At 46.4% G+C, this 18,416-nt stretch overlaps 1 protein-coding gene across 2 annotated transcripts in view; it reads left to right on the top strand.

The window, feature by feature from the left end:
* Nucleotides 1-10,777, top strand: part of LOC127585290 (probetacellulin-like) — a 43,461-nt gene extending 32,684 nt beyond the window's left edge. For both annotated transcript variants that reach the window (XM_052042640.1, XM_052042649.1), the window contains exons 3-6: nt 5,010-5,127; nt 6,878-7,024; nt 8,759-8,888; nt 9,929-10,777. In XM_052042640.1, the coding sequence (XP_051898600.1) occupies nt 5,010-5,127; nt 6,878-7,024; nt 8,759-8,888 (395 nt within the window). In that variant the 3' untranslated portion in view covers nt 9,929-10,777. The remainder of the gene's footprint in view (nt 1-5,009; nt 5,128-6,877; nt 7,025-8,758; nt 8,889-9,928) is intronic.
* Nucleotides 10,778-18,416: the final 7,639 nt, after the last annotated feature.

Here is an 18,416-nt window from a genome sequence, read left to right as displayed (position 1 = left end):
TGTTTATTGCCAAAGATGAACAATGCTATGATGCTTGGGGAACTCAGCAGGCCAGGCAGCATCTGTGGAGAAAAGCAGGCGGTCAGCGTTTCGGGTCAGGACCCTTCTTCCTTTCCCCACAGACGCTGCCTGGCCTGCTGAGTTCCTCCAGCATCATCGTGTTTTCCATCTAGATTCCAGTATCTGTGGTCCTTTAGTTCCTCCCATGTTTATTGCCCATCCATTGTTGTCCTTGAGCTCTGGCCTGCTGGGTTATTTCACAGGGTGGGGGTGGAGTCACAAACACAGGGCCAGGACAGCAGATGTTCTCCCTTAAACAACATTAGTGAATTGGAATTGGTATATTATTGTCACATGTACAGCTACAGAGAAAGTGCAGTGCAGGCAGACAATAAGGTGCAAGGCCATGACGAGGTAGATTGTGACGTTAAGAGTCCATTTTATCGTACTAGTCTTATAACAGCGGGATAGAAGCTGTCCTTGAGCCTGGTGGTACGCGCTTTCAGGTTTTTGTATCTTCTGCCCAATGGGAGGGGGGAGAAGAGAGAATGTCCGGGGTGGGTGGGGTCATTGAATACGCTGGCCCCTTTACTGAGGCAGCAAGAAGTGTAGATGAAGTCCATGGAGGGGAGGCTGGGGAGGCAGACAATGAACATACAACAATCCTGTACCTTCACTGACCAGTCACTGCAACCAGCTGAGGAGAGAGTCTTCACTTCTGTAACTGTTGCAGCTGTATAAAACTCTGGTTAGCTGCACTTGGAGCACTGTGTGTAGTTCTGGTCGCCCCATTGCAGGAAGGATGTGGAGGCTGTGGAGAGGGTACAGAAGAGGTTTGCCAGGATGCTGCCTGGATTAGAGGGCATGTGCTTGGGTTGTTTTCTCTGGAGCGGCAGAGGCTGAGGTGAGACCCAATAGAGGTTAATAAAATTGTGAGAGGCAGAGATAGGGTAAACAATCATAATCTTTTTCCCAGGGTAGAAGTGTCAAGTATCAGAGGACATGTATTTAAGGTGAGAGGAGAAAGTTTGGAGGAGATGTGCAGGGCAATTTTTTTTTACACGGAGACTGGTGGGTGCCTGGAACGGGCTGCCAGTGGTGGTGGTGGAAACTTGTACGATAATGCTATTTAAGAGGCTTTTAGACAGATACATGAATATGCAGGGAATGGAGGGATGTGGATCATGTGCAGGCAATGGAGGGATGTGGATCATGTGCAGGCAGAAGAGAATTGGTTTAATTTGGCATCATGTTTGGCACAGACATTGTGGGCAGAAGGGCCTGTTCCTGTGCTGTACTGTTCTGTGTTCTTCGTTCTAATGCTTTCAAAATCAGATGATATTCCAAGAAACTTTACTCATTGTAATTTGATAACAGGAGGGCTAAAGTTAATCCATTTGTCTCTGAACTAGTGAAGAGGGAAAGGATTGGCCAGGGTCCTTGATGCCTGTTAAGTGAACCTAGATTTTGGGCATGAAGATTGGGTGGGGGCAAGATTGAACTTGGCTGTAGTGCCAGGCCAGGTGAGCCACCTACCAACACATTGTAGGTGTGTTGGTTAGAAAGTGCCCCTGTGACACACTTACTGGAGCATTAGCAACCACTCTGGAATGGGGGAGAAGTCTGATCACTTCTGTCAGGAGAGGGTGCAAAACGTTAGTAAATTGGTTTATTATTGTCACATGTACTGAGGTACAGTGAAAAACTTTGTTTTGCATGCCATCCATACAGATCATTTCATCATATCAGTGCATTGAGGTCGTACAAGGGAAAACAATAACAGAATGCAGAATAAAGTGTTACAGTTCCAGAGAAAGTGCAGTGCAGGCAGACAATAAGGTGCAAGGCCATGTTGAGGTAGGTTGTGAGATCAAGAGTTTATCTTTATCATACAAGAGGTCCGTTCAATAGACCACACTGGAGTATTGTGTGCAGTTCTGGTTGCCCAGCTGTTGGAAGGATGTAATCAAGCTGAGAGAGGTTGCGGAAAAAATTCACGAGGATTTTACTGGGATTGGGTTAGGGTTAGTGGTTCAGTTATGAGGAGAGACTGGATAGGCTGGGACTGTTTCCCCTGAAGCCAAGAAGGCTGAGGGGTGACAACATAGATGTATATAAAATTATGAGAGGCATAGATAGGGTGATGTCTTTTTCCTAGGGCAAGAAATCATTTGCTGTATTGTTTTGCTCCTTTCAATCCAGGCCACACCCTGACACCTCCCAATTCTATTCCCCCTCGCCCCAGAAGTAAAATCACCATTACACCTGTAGGAAACGAGAAAGAATCTGCACACAGCATCTCACAACAAGAGGACAAAGTCATGGCTACACGAGTACTGCAACAGGACCCTCGGCCCAGCGTTTCTATGCCGATCTTTTTGCCCATCTATGCTAATCCCATTTGCCCACAGTAGGGCTGTATCCTTCTACGCCTTGCCTATTTAAGGGTCTGTCTAAATGTCTCTTAAAGGTAGTGATTGTATCTGATTCCACCAACTCCTCTGGCAGCGAGGTCCAGATATCAACCACTCACTAGGTCTTTTTAAAAAAAATCCCATTCCCCTAAAATCCCTTTAAAACTTATTTCTCTCACCTTAAACCTCTGCCCTCTTGATTAGTACATAATTCAGTACAGCACAGGAACAGGCCCTTCGGCCCACCATGTCTGTGCTGACCTTGATGCCAAGTACAACTAATCCCATCTGCCTGCACGTGGTCTATCTCCCTCCATTGGCTGCCTGCCTCAATGCCTCTCACGCGTTACTATTGTATCTGCTTCCACCATCTCCCCTACCACTTTATGTTTACAAAAATCTCCTTTAAACCTGCTCCCTCTCACCTCAAACCTATGCCCTCTAATATTTGATTAATGTTGGCCTCGTCAGCCACCTTGGAACCCACAGAACCAGAGCTGGAACCAATCCCGAGGCACTGCCTGAGCTTGCTGTGCATAATTTGGCTGCTGTGTTACCTAATTGTGACAATGGCCACATTTCCAGGAGTGAAGTGTTCTGAGACTTGTTGAGGCACAGAAGGGGGGGAGGGGGGTGTGAACAAAAGTAAAAGACACCCTTTTGAATGATTAGAGTAGTTGTCACATTTAAATAAAGGGCTGTTAATTGTGAGGCTGGAACTGACCCAGATTGACTTCCAAATAGAAGAATGTTCTTCTGGTAACTGAAAAAACCCCTAAAAGGTGGAGTTTTTAAAAGCGTTGGGTGCAGCAACTGTTAAGTGCAATGGGGTTTGCTCTTCTGAATTTTTATGTACCTGAGAGATTTGCCTGTGTTTGTTTGAAGGCTAACACTTTTGTCTGATGTGTTTATTACTAGCAACAAAATAGTTGCAAAACCTTTTCATGTGTGATGCAACGTTTCTGAAATGTAGTGACATTATAAGAAGTTATTGCAGTTGTGGGTGTGGCAGAAACTAAGGTCGTCTGGTGAAAGGCTCCACCTTGTTGAGAATGGAACCCCTCCTATTGTCAATCTGTACCCAAGCCAAAAATGTGAATGGCATGAGTTTGCAATGTGAAGGCAGTTTTATTTTGCCAGGTATCCTTTCAAGATTAAATAGCAGAGCACAAATCATTCATCAATTCCTTCTGTTGGAATTTTGAGAGCAAACTAGATTCTTTGCACATTGAAGAAAGGGGTTTGTGTCTGTCTTGTTGGCCAAGCAGTGGAATTAAATAATCTAAATGAAAGGAGAATATAAGTCTGGAACTTCATAAACTAAGCAGGTCACCTCTGGCTGTGCTCAGCGTAGCGGTTAGCGTGACGCTATTACAGCGCCAGCGATTGGGGTTCGATTCCCGTCACTGTCTGTAAGGACGTTCTCCCGTGTCTGCATGGGTTTCCTCCGGGTGCTCCGGTTTCCTCCCACGTTGCAAAGATGTACGGGAAGGTTAACTGGGTTTAAAATGGGCGGTGTGGACTCGTTGGGCTGGAAGGGCCTGTTACCATGCTGTAAATAAAATTAAAAAAAAGATCCCACAATCCCACTGAATATCTTTTCACTGAATTGATACTCACAAAAGCAGCAAGATTTCTCAGGGAATTTGACACCCCAGTATTTTACCTACACACAGGTAAACGCAGCAAATTTCGACACTGAGCAAATGTTGGAATTAATGAATCAATTTCAGGACCAACAACTAGCAAAAACTGAAATAAAAAAAATCAGAAAATGCTGGAAACACTCAGCAGGTCAGACAGCATCTGTAGAGAGAGAAACAGAGTTAACATTTCAAGTTTAAAAACTGGGCGTATGACCCCATTTCTGTCTCATGCAAGATTACTGTGGGGTTGCTGGCAGTGGATGGGGCTCTGATACCATTCAACGCTGTGATATCCAGAACCATTTTTGGTTTATAGAAAGACACCAACCATTGGGTTTGGATCGTCGTTGGGAAATAGACAGAGGGAAGGAAGGACAACTTTGATTTCTGTAGATCCTCTCACTACCTCAGCAAGTTCCAAAGTGCTTTGCAAGCATTGAAACACTTCTTGAAGTATAGTCACTGTTGTAATGGATGAAACGTGGCAAGTAATTGTGAGCAGTATGGAAGGTGGTCAGGATGCTCTGGCAGCAGGATCCAGCTGTGTGCAAATTGAGCATTGATAGAAGTGACCTGCTGATTTATTATTTTGTTAATCAGAAGGACTAGTTGCCTTCTTGAAAGGTTCGCTCTAATTCCATAATCTGTAAATCTGCAGCATCCATGGAGGGAAATGGACAGTCGCCGTTTCGGATCGAGGCCCTTCATCTTGTCCATTTCCCTCCATGGATGCTGCCTGGCCTGCTGAGTTCAGACACGCACCGCTTTGTGGTTGCTCCAGATTCCAGCATCTGCAGTCTCTTGAATCTCCCTTTAATTCTATTTGAGTAGTTTCCAAGGATCCAGGCCATGTGCTAGTTCCCTGCACTCAACTCAGTAACACAAAACCACCTCCTGGTTTGCCAGATTGAATCTCACTGAATGAATCAAATATTTTCTCTCTATTCAGATCCTCTTACAGAAGCTCCCCTGTTAAAGCACTTCAGCAAGTGTCCAAAGAGGTTCGAGGGCTACTGCATCCAGGGTCAATGTCGTTTCTTGGTGTCCGAACAGCAGCCTTCCTGTATGTAAGTTATCGATCAAAACCTGTTTGAGACTGTTCTCTTTCCCGTCATTGGCTGCGATTCAGCCACCATTGATTCCAGCTGGTGTAACTTTGCCTCAAACTCCATACCATATTACTTTACAACCCCTGAAATTCTTTTGAAGTGGTATCACTGTTGTCAGAAACAAAGCAGCCAAATTCCACAGCAAACTCCCACTAGCAGCAGTTAATCTGTTGGCTAAGGGATTAATATAATATTTTAAACCAGGCATTTCTATGCATCTTTCTTTATTGCAACGAGTGCCCTCAGATGCAGAGTGACACTGTAACTGATTTCGACTTTTCTCTCGTGTCACTGATCCCCAGCCATGGGAATACGTCAGGGTCTGGCGGAGGAACAGGAGGCCTCTCTGCCCCAGTTGTTCTACCATTAGATAGATAGTCATAGCTACAGCTCAGAAACAGGCCCTTTGGCCCACCAAGTCTGTGCTGACCATGAACCACCCATTTACACCAATCCTACATTAATGCTACTTTTATTCTCCCCATATTCTCAGCAAGTCTCCCCAGATTCTACCACTCAATTTTACACTGGGGGCAATTTACAAGGGCCAAAATACCTGCCAACCTGCATGTTGTTGAGATGTGAGAGGAAACCAGAGCATCAGGTTGTGCAAACTCCACATGGACAGTGCTGATGGTGCCTGATCTCTGCCCTAATTCCAGCCCACAGTCAACACAATTCTAGCACTGGTTCTAGGTCTTCAGTTGAATTAGAATCAAATTAATTATCACTGACTTATGACGTGAAATGTCTTTATTTGCGGCAGCAGGACAGTGCAAAGACATCAAAATCTACAAATTACAAAAATAAATAGTACAAGAAAAACGAATAAGGAGGTAGTGTTCATGAACTCTTTGGAAATCTGATGGCGGAGGGGAAGAAACTGTTCCTGAATCGTTGAGTGTGGGCCTTCAGGCTCCCGTACCTCCTCCCCGATGGTAGTAATGAGAAGAGTGCACGTCCTGGGTGATGAGGGTCCTTAGTGATGGATGCCGCCTTCTTGAGGCACCGCCTCTTGAAGATGTCCTCGATGGTGGGGAGGGTTGTGCCTGTGATGGAGCTGGCTGAGTCTACAACCCTCCGCAGCCTCTTGCGATCCTGTGCTTTGGAGCCTCCATACCAGGTGGTGATGCAACCAGCCAGAACGCTCTCCACCGTACATCTGTAGAACCTTGTAAGAGTCTTTGGTGACGTACTGAATCTGTGCCAACCATCAACCACCCATTTACACTGATCCCATTTTATTCTCCCCACATCCCCATCAACTACCTCCACAGATTCTACCCCTTACCTACACATTAGGGTCAATTTACAGCAGGCAGTTAACCTACTGATCTGCACATCTTTGAGATGTGGGAGGAAAGTGGACCACCCAGATTAAACCCCCGTGGTCACAGGGAGAACGTACACACTCCACACAGACAGTACCCAAGTTGGGATTGAACCTGGGTCTCTGGCACTGTGAGGTGGTGGCTCTACAACATGGGCCACTGGGCCACCTGGCTGTGAGGGTGGAATGTTGGAGAGAACAGAGTCGGTGCTCTCTACCAGAGGCAAGGTGGGAGGGCTGCCCCAGTATCACCTGGAGTCATTAACCACTCACCACTTCCCAGACATCTTGCATAAATCACCTTCCATCTCAGTCCACTGCTGTTGACCCCAGGAAGGTATTCTATAACCAACTGGTACTTTGATCTTTTCTCAACAGATGTAAATCTGGCTATACTGGATCTCGGTGTGAAATGGTGGATATGCTCTATCTCATCGGAGACCACGACCAATTCATCATCATGGGTCTGGTTCTAGCGATGGTGGTTCTCGTAACACTGATAATTATCATCTGTATTTGTGTACAGTTAAGTGTTAGCCCATGTTTGGTTACACCTTGATAAACTGCAGGTAGTTCTTGGAAAGGGCAAGTTGTCCTTTGGGAATGGGTTGGAGAGGCCAGGCTTGTATCTGCTGGAGTTGAGAAGAGCGAAAGAGAACTGGATTGAAACTTGTAAGACTCTGAGGGGCCTTGACAGGTGAATGTGGAGAAGATGTTTCCTCGTGGGAGAATCTACAGCAAGGGTCACTATAAAAGTGAGTTGCCCAATTAAGACGTGTGGTGATTTTTTTATTCTGGAAGATTGCTAGTCTTTGAAAGGGTTGTAAGCAGATTGTTGAATATTTTAATGCTCCTTTAGATACTTGATAAGCAAGGGGATGAAAGATTATTTAAGACGAAAACAACTCCAGATGCTAGAAATAAAAACAAAATAAAATGTAGAAAACACTCAGCAGGTCAGGCAGCATCTGTGGAGAGAGAAACAGAGTTAATGTTTCAGGCTGAAGATGCTTCGTCAGGGGTGAAGGGTTAATGAGGGGAGGACAATTATTATGTTGAGGTTATTGTCAGATAAACCATGATTATTATTAAATGACAGCAGTGTGGGATTGTGTAACATCTGATCCCATTTATTTCTCTTTTATTCTACTGAAAGTCATCATGCTTTTTTCCAAGGATAAAACTCTAGTACAAGTTTAATGATTTAATTAGTTTCTGCTTACATTAAATTATATGACTGTTGTTTTATTAGTCAAATTGCTGCATTATCTCGATCTGTGGTATACAAGATAATTTACTAAACATTCGGCCTAGATGAGGGGCGAGATGCACAGCAAGGCAGTCATCAAGGTTAAACATGTACCTTAAATTAGGCAGTAATCAATGGATGCCAAACTGGTGTGGCATGTTGCTGGGAGGTGGGAGCAGAGGAATCTGACTGTATTAATGCCCAGTGGGAGGCTTAACAAATGGAGATGCTCCTGGGCACAACTGGATGCCTGGTGAATGGGAGTTTAGGCAGCAGATCAGAAGAGGAGCAAAGCACATGGTTGTGCCAAGGAATTGAAGAAGGCAGAGTCCTACACGTGGCATATAGTCAGGCCAACAGAGGAAGACCTCTGGCAGAGATGCCCACATAGAGAGGGAGAGAGAAATGCATGCACACATTCAGTGGCTTGTGTATATGTGTGGACTGTAGTGGATGAGGCTGGCTATGTGTAGGGACACCTTGAAGATAGCCAAAACTGTGGATGTAAAATTAAATGTCCTTCAATAAGTTGCATTTATTTTTTTAAGGAAAGTTGAACTCTACCAATTTAATTTATTTTTCTAGAATTTTTTGCAAGATTATGAACTTACCAGGAATTTGTACAGAAAGCATGAATACAGCAGTCTGTTGTTTTGTGCACTTGTGTGTTAAGGTCAGGGTAAGCGGTGTCAGTCTCTGCAAGACTAAATTGGTTTGATCTGAATAAAAGACAGCCTTATGATTAAAGGAAAATAAGATTTTCACTGAATCTGTAGATTTGTAACTGTGCAAGGTGTGAGGGATCAGGACCTTTGATTCACTGAGATTGGGGAGGAATCAGATCTTGGTCTGTAGGACTGAGAGATTTGTTCTGTAAAAATGTAACATTTGCTCTTGGTGTTTCTGTAGAAAGCAAACTATCCAACTTCAATAGAAGTCGATGAGTGTGATTAAACTGACAAGGAATATTTTTCAAACACCTCCCTTTCTCCCAAATGTTGTTTCTCTAGTCGTTTTCGCAGGAAGTACAAAGGAAGAAGGAAGTGGCAGCTGTGTGTTAAAGCTGTGAGCACACAACCTGTTGAGGAGAGAAACATACGAGGTGAAAACGAAGATACAGCAATGACCACTCTCGCCTGAGTGAGTAGTGACTTGTAGATGGTCCATTTCTGGGACGTGCTTTAACATGGGGGTTCCCTACACCTGCGGTGTAAGATGATCACTTTGCACCAAAATGGACTTTTATTTGTTGTAATACACAAAGAGTGCTGGAGGAACTCAGCAGGTCAGGCAGCATCCATGGAGGGAAATAAGCAGTCAACATTTCAGGCCGAGACACTTCATCCTGATCCTCTAGCACTTTTGTACATTGCTCCAGATTCCAGCATCTGCAGAATTTTTTGTGCCTGTATTTGTTGTAATTGTGTTCCTTCTTGTAAAAATTGTGTATAATTTGTGTTTTTCTTGTGAGTGTTGTGTATCTGACGCTCTGTGCCTGTGATGCTGCTGCAAGTAAGTTTTTCATTGCACCTGTGCACACATGGACTTGTGCAGATGACAATAAACTTGACTGAACGGAACCCAAGTGATCCCCAATGTTGGGGAAGGCTTAAAGGGTTTGGTTAAAAGGCCTATTGATCTCATTGCTTGAATCACAATCAGGTTTATTATTACTGACTTGTATGTCGTTGTTTTGCAGCAGCAGTACAGTGCAAAGTCATAAAATTACTATAAATTACAAAATAGTGTAAAAACTAATGCAAAAAATGTTTGGGATTGATGCTCAATGAAACAGAATTTTACTGCACAGAAGCAGGTCCTTCTGCTCAATGTTGGAAGTTCCTCTGCACCATGTTTATCACACCCCACCAAGACCACCACCACCACCTTATTGAGCACGCCACCCATTTCCTTCCATGCATCAACTGAGATCCACACCAGCCTTTAGAGGGAGTGTCCCTGGGGGATATCATTCCTCAAGCTGTTACTTTACACTGCTTAGTGCAAAGTGTTAACAACCTGATGTCAGCTGATCCAGTGGCCAGAGTCTTGGTGGGGGGGACTTTAATTTCAAAAAAATAAGATTGAAGATTGAGAAAAAGAAAGAAATATGATGATTTTATGAATAAACTTTCTCTGCGCTATTAAAATTGAATTTTCTTTGCCCCTCCCCACCACAGGGTCATACAAGGGGGTGCCTGCAGGCAGGATGTTCTTCCAGGGATGTGATATACTGCAAGAGCATCACCAAAATCTGGGTCCATCTTGGCAGCCTGGCCCTATTCAGGGTCATGTTCAGATTTGGAGGTAGAGATAAAGGGAAGAATCTGTCACTGCTCTATTGAGAGTGGACCGAGAATTACGTGCGGTTTTCCATATTTGTACTTCACTGTGATTGGAAATGGCATCATAAACTCTAGAAGGAGGTTTACACAAAAAGTTGACACTGAGAACTCAGAACTGAGTGAGCGATTTGCCCACAATGTTAGACACACCCTGGGTCGACCTGGAAGTCTCTCCCAGTGAACAGACCATCTCTTGTTCTCAACAGTAGAGAATAACAAAGGCTAAAGTATATGTTACTTGAAGGTTGTGAGACACATGAGGAGATTGAAGTATTTATCTTGGCTAATTTTAGGAGAGAAAGGATGGCTACGATGTTTTTGCTGTAAAGAGTTTCAGACCCAGGCTCAATATTGCTGCTTTGAGAGCCCATTACTCTGACCCTGCATCGTATGCTAATGAATGTGAAATGGTTCTGGAGAGAAAAGGTTCAGAAATTGTGCCATTTTCATACACTTTTTTTAAAAAAAAAAGCTTTTTAAAGAAAAATATACTTGTTTCTGAACACTGATAAATGTATAACTGGTGTGGAAACTCTAGCCCATGCCTACTCTACACTGGCCGGGACACTGTATCCAAGCTGTGGCTTGTCAACAGACGGTGTTTGAAGTGTTTCCTCCGTCTCCTCACCAGCTTTGAGGTGAAGTCTGAGTGTGGATTGATCCATGGATTTTGTGGAAGTGGGACAGAGAATGAAATTTGCTATTTAATAAATGTTCTTCATTTGTGAATTAATTGGTTGTCACTGCAGTGTTTTAGCTTGCTGAGACATGGATACAAGGGCTGGGTGCTTTGATCAAGCCTATGTGTGTCCAGAGTGAGATGTAGAAATGGTGGTATTACAACTATTTCTGTATCCCACAGTAGAGTCACAGGTCACGCACAGTTTGAGCTTGTCAACCCGCGCAGTATAACTTCAGTCTACGACGGTCTGTCAAATATGATGATGATATTCTTCATTGAATGTCGAATAGATTCACTGGCCATTGATCATTGTCTTTGGCTTCAGTGTTTGAAAACATGACATGCACCTCATTCTGGGCCAGAATGCTGCTGCTGTGGTAAATATGGGGAAAAAACCCAGGCCTCAGATCATAAAATAGTTACAGCACTGAAGGAGGCCATTCAACCCATCAAATTCATGCCAGCACCTATTAAATCAATCTCATAGACTTAAGTTATTCTCCTCACGTGTGCCTTTTTGAAAATCCTGATTGACAGTCCCACCACTCTGTAGAGGCAGTGAAGTCAATCTTCCTCACAAACTCCCAGATATCTTTGCTTTGAATTTGTGCCCCTTATCTTCGAACCTCTCACTAAAGGGAACAGCTTCCCTCTATTTACCTTCTCTCAACTGGTCATAATCTTGACCACTGCTATCAAATCTCCTGTCAACCTCTGCTGCTCCAGGATGAGCAACCCCAGCTCCTCCTGCCTATCCCTCACCCATGGAACCTTCTGAGAAATCCTCTCTAGGACCTTGCTGAGGTGTGATGACCACAGCTGACTGCTGTAGTCCAGTTGTGGTCCAGCCAGTGGTTTGTACTGGTTCAAGATAACTTCCTCTGCCTCTATTTAATTCCCACTTTACTAAACTCTCTCTCGATACATGCTGCCACTTTCTAGGATCCACACACATAGGTACGTTCCAGTCCCTCACTCCCATGCACCAATCATAAGATATACGGGCAGAATTAGGCCATTCAGCCCATCAAGTCTGCTCCACCATTCAATCGTGGCTAATTTTTTTTCTCAATCACATTCTCCCCTTAACCACCCTACCAATCAACAGCATATCAACCTCTGCCTTAAATACACCCAATGACTTGGCCTCCACAGCCCTCTGGGGCAATGAATTCCACAGATTCACCACCCTCTGGTTGAAGAGATTCCTCCTCATCTCTTTAAGAGACATCCCTTTATTTTGAGACTGTGCCCTCAGTTCCTCGACTCTCCCACTGATGGAAACATCCTCTCCAAGTCCGCTCTATCCAGGCCTTTCAGTGTCCGGTAGGTTTCAATAAGATCCCCCCTAATCCTTCTGAACTCCATCGAGTACAGGCCCAGAGACATCAAACGCTCCTTGCATGTTAACTTGACCATTGAGTCTGTACCTTGTACTCTTGTTCTTCGAAATGGCATTACTGCACACACCTGTATATTAAATTCATCTGCCATGTGTGTGTGCATCTGCTGTAATCCACACTGTTTACCACACCTCCCAAGTGTTACCCTGTACAAACCCTGTTACCCAGTTTATTCCTTCCACCTCCCCCCTCACCTGGTTCCACCTATCACCTGTCAGCTCCTGCCTCACCCCTCCATCTCACCTCTTTATACCCTCTCCACTCTCAGTCCTGATGCAGGGTCTCGACCCGAAACGTCGACCATCCCTCTGTCCCCACAGATGCTGCTCGACCCGCTGAGTTTCTCCAGTGGTTTGTTTTTTCGCTAAGTCCTTGTTCGGTGTTCCATCCGTTTCCACATGCCAATCACCATCTTTCATCAACCACCCACTCGCTGTTTATTCCTAGGATAATCTCGTGTACCTTCACCACTGGAGATCACGGCTCTGTGTCAACCCTGGCACCGCCAGCTGTATTTTACCCTCTGGGCAACAGCTGTTTCCTCTCTAATGTTAATGCCCAGACCGATCCACAAAGCAAACACAGTCAAGGCTGCTGCCTCAAAGCAAGGAAAGAAACATCTTTATATCACCTCTTACAAACGCAGCATCCTAGAGCACTTTACAGCTGTAAGACAATATACTGGAGGAACTCGGCGGGTCAGGCAGCATCTGTGGAGGGAAATGGACCGTCGACGTTTCAGGTCGAGACCTTTCGTCTGGACTGAAGGAGAAGAGGGGAGATGGCTGGTATAAAAAGGTGGGGGAAGAGCCGGCAGGTGGATCCAGGTGAGGGGGCTGATGGGCAGATTGGGGAGGGAAAAGTGGAACTAGTGACAGAGGCTGGGAGGTGAGAGGCGGAGGTAACACAGGGCCGCAGATGGGATCTGATAGAGAAAGGTGGAGCATGGAACCAAATAAGGGAGGTGGGGTGGGAAGGGGGGGAGCAGATGGGAACAGTTGAGGGGGGGGGCCCAGTGGGAGGTGTGTGGGTGATGGGCAGCTAGGAGTAGGTGGAGGAGGGGAAGAAGCGGCGATGTGGGCTGGGGTGGGTGTTAGGAGGAACCGGGTAAATCAGGGACAGAGGGAAAGGGGAGCAGATTACCTGAAGTTGGAGAATTCAATGTTCATGCCATGGGGTTGTAGACTGCCCGGGGGAATATGAGCGGCTGTTCCTCCAGTTCACATTTAGCCTCACCCAGGCAGTAGGGGAGGCCGAGGACAGACAGGTCTGTGTGGGATTGGGGAGGGGAATTAAAGTGGCTGGAACCGGGAGCTCCAGACGACATGGCGGATGGAGAGAAGGTGCTTGGTCTCACTGATGGAGAGGAGGCCACATCGAGAGCACCAAACGCAGAGGACGTGAATCTCGCCTCAGCTGCTGCCTTCCTTTTTAAACATAATGTGGAAAAATACAACAGTGGGTTTTGACACAACAAATACCCAAGTAGCAATCAGGCGTGTGAACATTTCTGTTCTTTGAGAGGTGAGTCATCAGGGGAAGCTCCCGCATTAGCACCAGGTGATCCTTTGCATCCTTTAGACTGGACTTGGTTTAACAACTCCTCAGATGTTGGACTTCTGACGGTGTAGCCCTGCCTCACTGATTTGTGTGCTCCAGGAGTAGACTCACCACGTCCTACCTTAACGGTGACCGTACAAAAGTTGACTTTGTGCTGTGTGCTTTGATGTACTGGGGATATCCTAGTTTCTACAACCATTGTAAATATTGCTTTTATAGACATTTGTCACAAAGGGGAATGAATAGAATGCCTCGCCATGACAACGGGTGTCACGTGGGCAAGATAAGTGTGCACAAAGGTTCAGGCTGGAAAATTTTCATCAGTTGTTTGGTTACAAACCACAGGACCTCAGAAAGATGAGGTATGACCCAGAAAGGACAATTCTGAAAAGAACACCAAGATATGAAGAGTTGTGCTCAGTTACTGGAAGTACCATCTCCTGGTTACTGCCAGCAGGGCCTCATATTTTCTTGCAACACAGGAGTCCATTCAGTCTATCAACTCGATGCTGGCTCTCTAAGCAATCCCACCTTTCCCCCACTGGCTTCCCTGTAACTCATTCTCCCCACACTCCCATCAACTCCCCCCAGATTCTACCCCTCACTCACACACTGGGGACAATTTACAGCGGCCAGTTAACCCACCGACCCGCACGTCTTTGGGATGTGGGAGGAAACCGGAGCACCCGGGGGAAACCCACACAGTCACAGGGAGAACGTGCAAACTCCACACCGACAGCATCCACGGTCAGGGTCGAACCTGGGTCTCTGGAGCTGGGAGGCAGCAGCACTACCCGCTGAACCACCCTCATTAGTTGCCCTTGAATGAGTGGCTTGCTGGCTTATTTAAGAGGGTGTTTAAGGGCCAACCAGATTGGTTGATCTGGAGTCACATAGGCCAGACCATACTTGGTAAGAACATAGAACAGTACAGCACAGGAACAGGCCCACTGTGTCTATGCCAACCATGATGCCAATCTAACTAATCCCACCTGCCTGCATATGGCCCATATCCCTCCATTCCCTGCTGGTTCATGTGCCTGTCTGAATGCCTCTTAAACACCACTGTCGTGTCCGCCTCTCCCAGCAGCGCATTCCAAGCACCCACCACTCTCTGTGTAAAAAAAATCTCCTTTAAACTCCCCCCCCCCCCTCACCTTAAAAGCCCCCAAGTATTTAGCATTTCCACCCTGGGGAAAGAAGGCTCTGACTGTCTACCCTCTCTGTGCCTCTCATAATCAATACATGTGAAACCAGAAGCCACTTGACAAAAGTCTGCCCACAAATGTAATCTTATGACATAGTCACTGGCTGTACATGAGGATAGTAAGCTGCTAACTCAGCCCATGAAACGAATTGAGAGCACAGTTAAAGATCTGGGGCACATTGCACTCACGTCAGGAGCAAAGAGACTTGGGCCAGAGTTTCTGATGACCTCAGTTTTACAGGGAGTGAAGTGGGGTGTTAGAGTAGAAACAGAAAGTTCTGGAAGCGGCCAGCAGTTCAGGCAGTAAGTTTGCGGTTAGTGTAACGCTTTACAGCGCCAGCAACCCAGGTTCAAATCCGGCCACTGTCTGTAAGGAGTTTGTACGTTCTCCCCGCGTCTGTGTGGGTTTCCTCTGGGTGCTCCGGTTCCCTCCCACAACCCAAAGACGTACGGGTTAGGAAGTTGTGGGCGTGCTATGTTGGCGCCGGAAGCGTGGCGACACTTGCGGGCTGCCCCCAGAACACTCTACGCAAAAGATGCATTTCACTGTGTGTTTTGATGTACATGTGGCTAAAAAAGATACCTTATATCTTATCTTAACTGTTTCTCTCACCACGGACACTGACTGACCCGCTGAGTGTTCCCAGCTTTCTCTGCTTTACCTCAGCTTTCCAACATCTGCAGTTTTTTGCTTCTTTGGCGCGTTGGAATAGTCGGACTTCGGAATAGTCGGACTTCGGAATAACGAAGTGGGATTATGAGGCAGAGTCAGCCGACATTCCCGAGGCAGTGATGGTGCATTTGAAGACGGTGTGGGCATTTAGTCTGAGACTGTTCAGGAGCAACAAAGTTGTGAAAGGTTTGACGGCCCCCGTTGGGATTGGGAGGAAGGGGTCAGTGGAAGCAAGTGGACTGGCAGCCTTGGTCTGGCCATATTTAGTTGGAGGCAATTTCTTGGATATCAGACAGTGGGCAGTCAGCTGGGAGCCAGCTGACGGAATGAGAGGGGTGGGGCTGGTGTCATCCGGATCTTGGCTGGGATGTCCTTAGAGTTCACCTTGGCTTGCGCTTGCCATGGGACTAACGGTGAGGGACACCAGACGGTGTTCCACTGCTGTGGACCTGTATCTCTAGGAAGTAACCCATTCCCGGAGAAGGGGAAGGAACAGGAGTGCAGGATGTGGTAAGTACACCCACTCTCCGGGATAGCCCTCGGAGAAGACGTTCTGTCACATTCTCATGTCTGAACATTGCCCTCTACACTGGAACAGAAGGCTGCAGATATTTCTTCAAAATAATGATTCTTTGCTTCCGAATTAACAAAATCTTAAAAATCCACAGCACATCTTGAAAACACAAGAGATTCTGCAGATGCTGGAATCTGGAGCAACACAGGAGGAACTCAGCAGGTCGGGCAGCATCTGGAGGGAACAGTCGACGTTTCAGGCTGAGACCCTTCATCAGGACTGGAAATGAAGAGGGCAGGAGCCAGAATAAAGAGTAGGGGGAGGGGAAGGAGCACAGGCTGGCAGGTGACAGGTGAGTCCAGGTGTGAGGGGGAAGGTAGGTGGTGAGGGGGGGGGGGGAGAGTGGGAGTGATGTGAGAAGCTGGGAGGTGATTGGTGGAAGAGGCAAAGTTCAGAAGAAAAAGGAATCTGATAGGAGAGGACGGTAGCCATGGAATAACGGGAAGGAGGTGGGAACCAGAGGGAGGAAGGTGTGGGTGAGGGGCAGGTCGTGAGGGTGGGGGAGGGGAAAGAGAAGGGGTAAAGGGGCCAGAGGGATAAGGGAAAATAAAAGTGAGTGGGACAAAGGGTAGTTGTTACTGTAAGTTAGAGAAATCGATGTTGATGGCGTCAGGTTGGAAACTCTCGAGACGAATATGAGGTGTTCCTCTAATCTGCGTCTGGCCTCAGTGTAACAGTAGAGGAGGCCGTGGACAGACATGTCAGTGTGGGAGTGGGATGTGGAATTGAATTGTGTGGCCACCAGGTCCTGGCTGTTGCGACAGACGGAGCGAAGGTTTTCGACGAAGCGATCACCCAGTCTGCTTCAGTCTCACTGGTATTGGTATTGGTTTATTATTGTCACTTGTACCAAGGTACAGTGAAAAACTTGTCTTGCCTACCGATGGTACAGGTCAATTCATTACACAGTGCAGTTACATTGAGTTAGTACAGAGTGCATTGATGTAGTACAGGTAAAAACAATAACAGTACAGAGTAAAGTGTCAGAGCTACAGAGAAAGTGCAGTGCAATAAGGTGCAAGGTCACAACAAGGTAGATCATGAGGTCATAGTCCATCTCATTGTATAAGGGAACCGTTCAATAGTCTTATCACAGTGGGGCAGAACTGTCCTTAAGTCTGGTGGTACGTGCCCTCAGGCTCCTGTATCTTCTACCCGATGGAAGAGGAGAGAATAGAGAATGACCCAGGTGGTGGGGTCTTTGATTATGCTGGCTGCTTCACCAAGACAGCGAGCGGTAAAGACAGAGTCCATGGAGGGGAAGCTGGTGTCCATGATGCGCTGGGCTGTGTCCACAACTCTCTGCAGTTTCTTGCAGTCCTGGGCAGAGCAGTTGCCGTACCAAGCTGTGATACGTCCAGATAGGATGCTTTCTATGGTGCATTGGTAAAAGTTGGTGAGTGTCAAAGGAGACAAACTGAATTTCTTTAGCCTCCTGAGGAAGTAGAGGCGCTGGTGAACTTCCTTTGCCATGGCATCTATGTGATTTGACCAGGACAGGCTGTTGGTGATGTTCACTCCCAGGAACTTGAAGGTCTCAACTCTCTCGACCTCAGCACCATTGATGTAGACAGGTGCATGTACACCACCCCCTTTCCTGAAGTCAATGACCAGCTCTTTGTTTTGTTGATATTGAGGGAAAGGTTGTTGTCATGACACCATTCCACTAAGCTCTCTATCTCCTTCCTGTACTCCAACTCATCGCTGTTTGAGATATGGCCTACAATGGTGGTATCATCTGCAAACTTGTAGATGGAGTTAGAGCAGAATCTGGCCACACAGTCGTGAGTGTATAAGGAGTAGAGTAGAGGGCTGAGGACGCAGCCTTGTGGGGCACCAGTGTTCAGAATAATCGCGCCGGAGGTATTGTTGCCTATCCTCACTGATTGCGGTCTGTTTGTTAGAAAGTCAAGGATCCAGTTACAGAGGGAGGTGTTGAGTCCCAGAACTCAGAGTTTGGTGATGAGTTTGCTTGGGATTATTGTATTGAAGGCAGAGCTGTAGTCAAAAAACAATAGTCTAATGTAAGTGTCTTTACTGTCCAGATGCTCCAGAGCTGAGCGTAGGGCCATGGAGATAGCGTCCACTGTAGACCTGTTTCGGCGATAGGCAAATTGCAATGGGTCGAGGTTGTCTGGGAGGCTGGAGTTGATGGGTGCCATGACCAGCCTCTCGAAGCACTTCATGATGGTGGATGTCAGAGCCACTGGTCGGTAGTCATTGA

Source organism: Pristis pectinata, chromosome 2 (genome assembly GCF_009764475.1).
Source record: "Pristis pectinata isolate sPriPec2 chromosome 2, sPriPec2.1.pri, whole genome shotgun sequence".
In the NCBI taxonomy this organism is placed as follows: domain Eukaryota; kingdom Metazoa; phylum Chordata; class Chondrichthyes; order Rhinopristiformes; family Pristidae; genus Pristis; species Pristis pectinata.
Note: the sequence above shows the minus strand (reverse complement) of the source record. Positions and strands in the feature narration are given on the sequence as shown.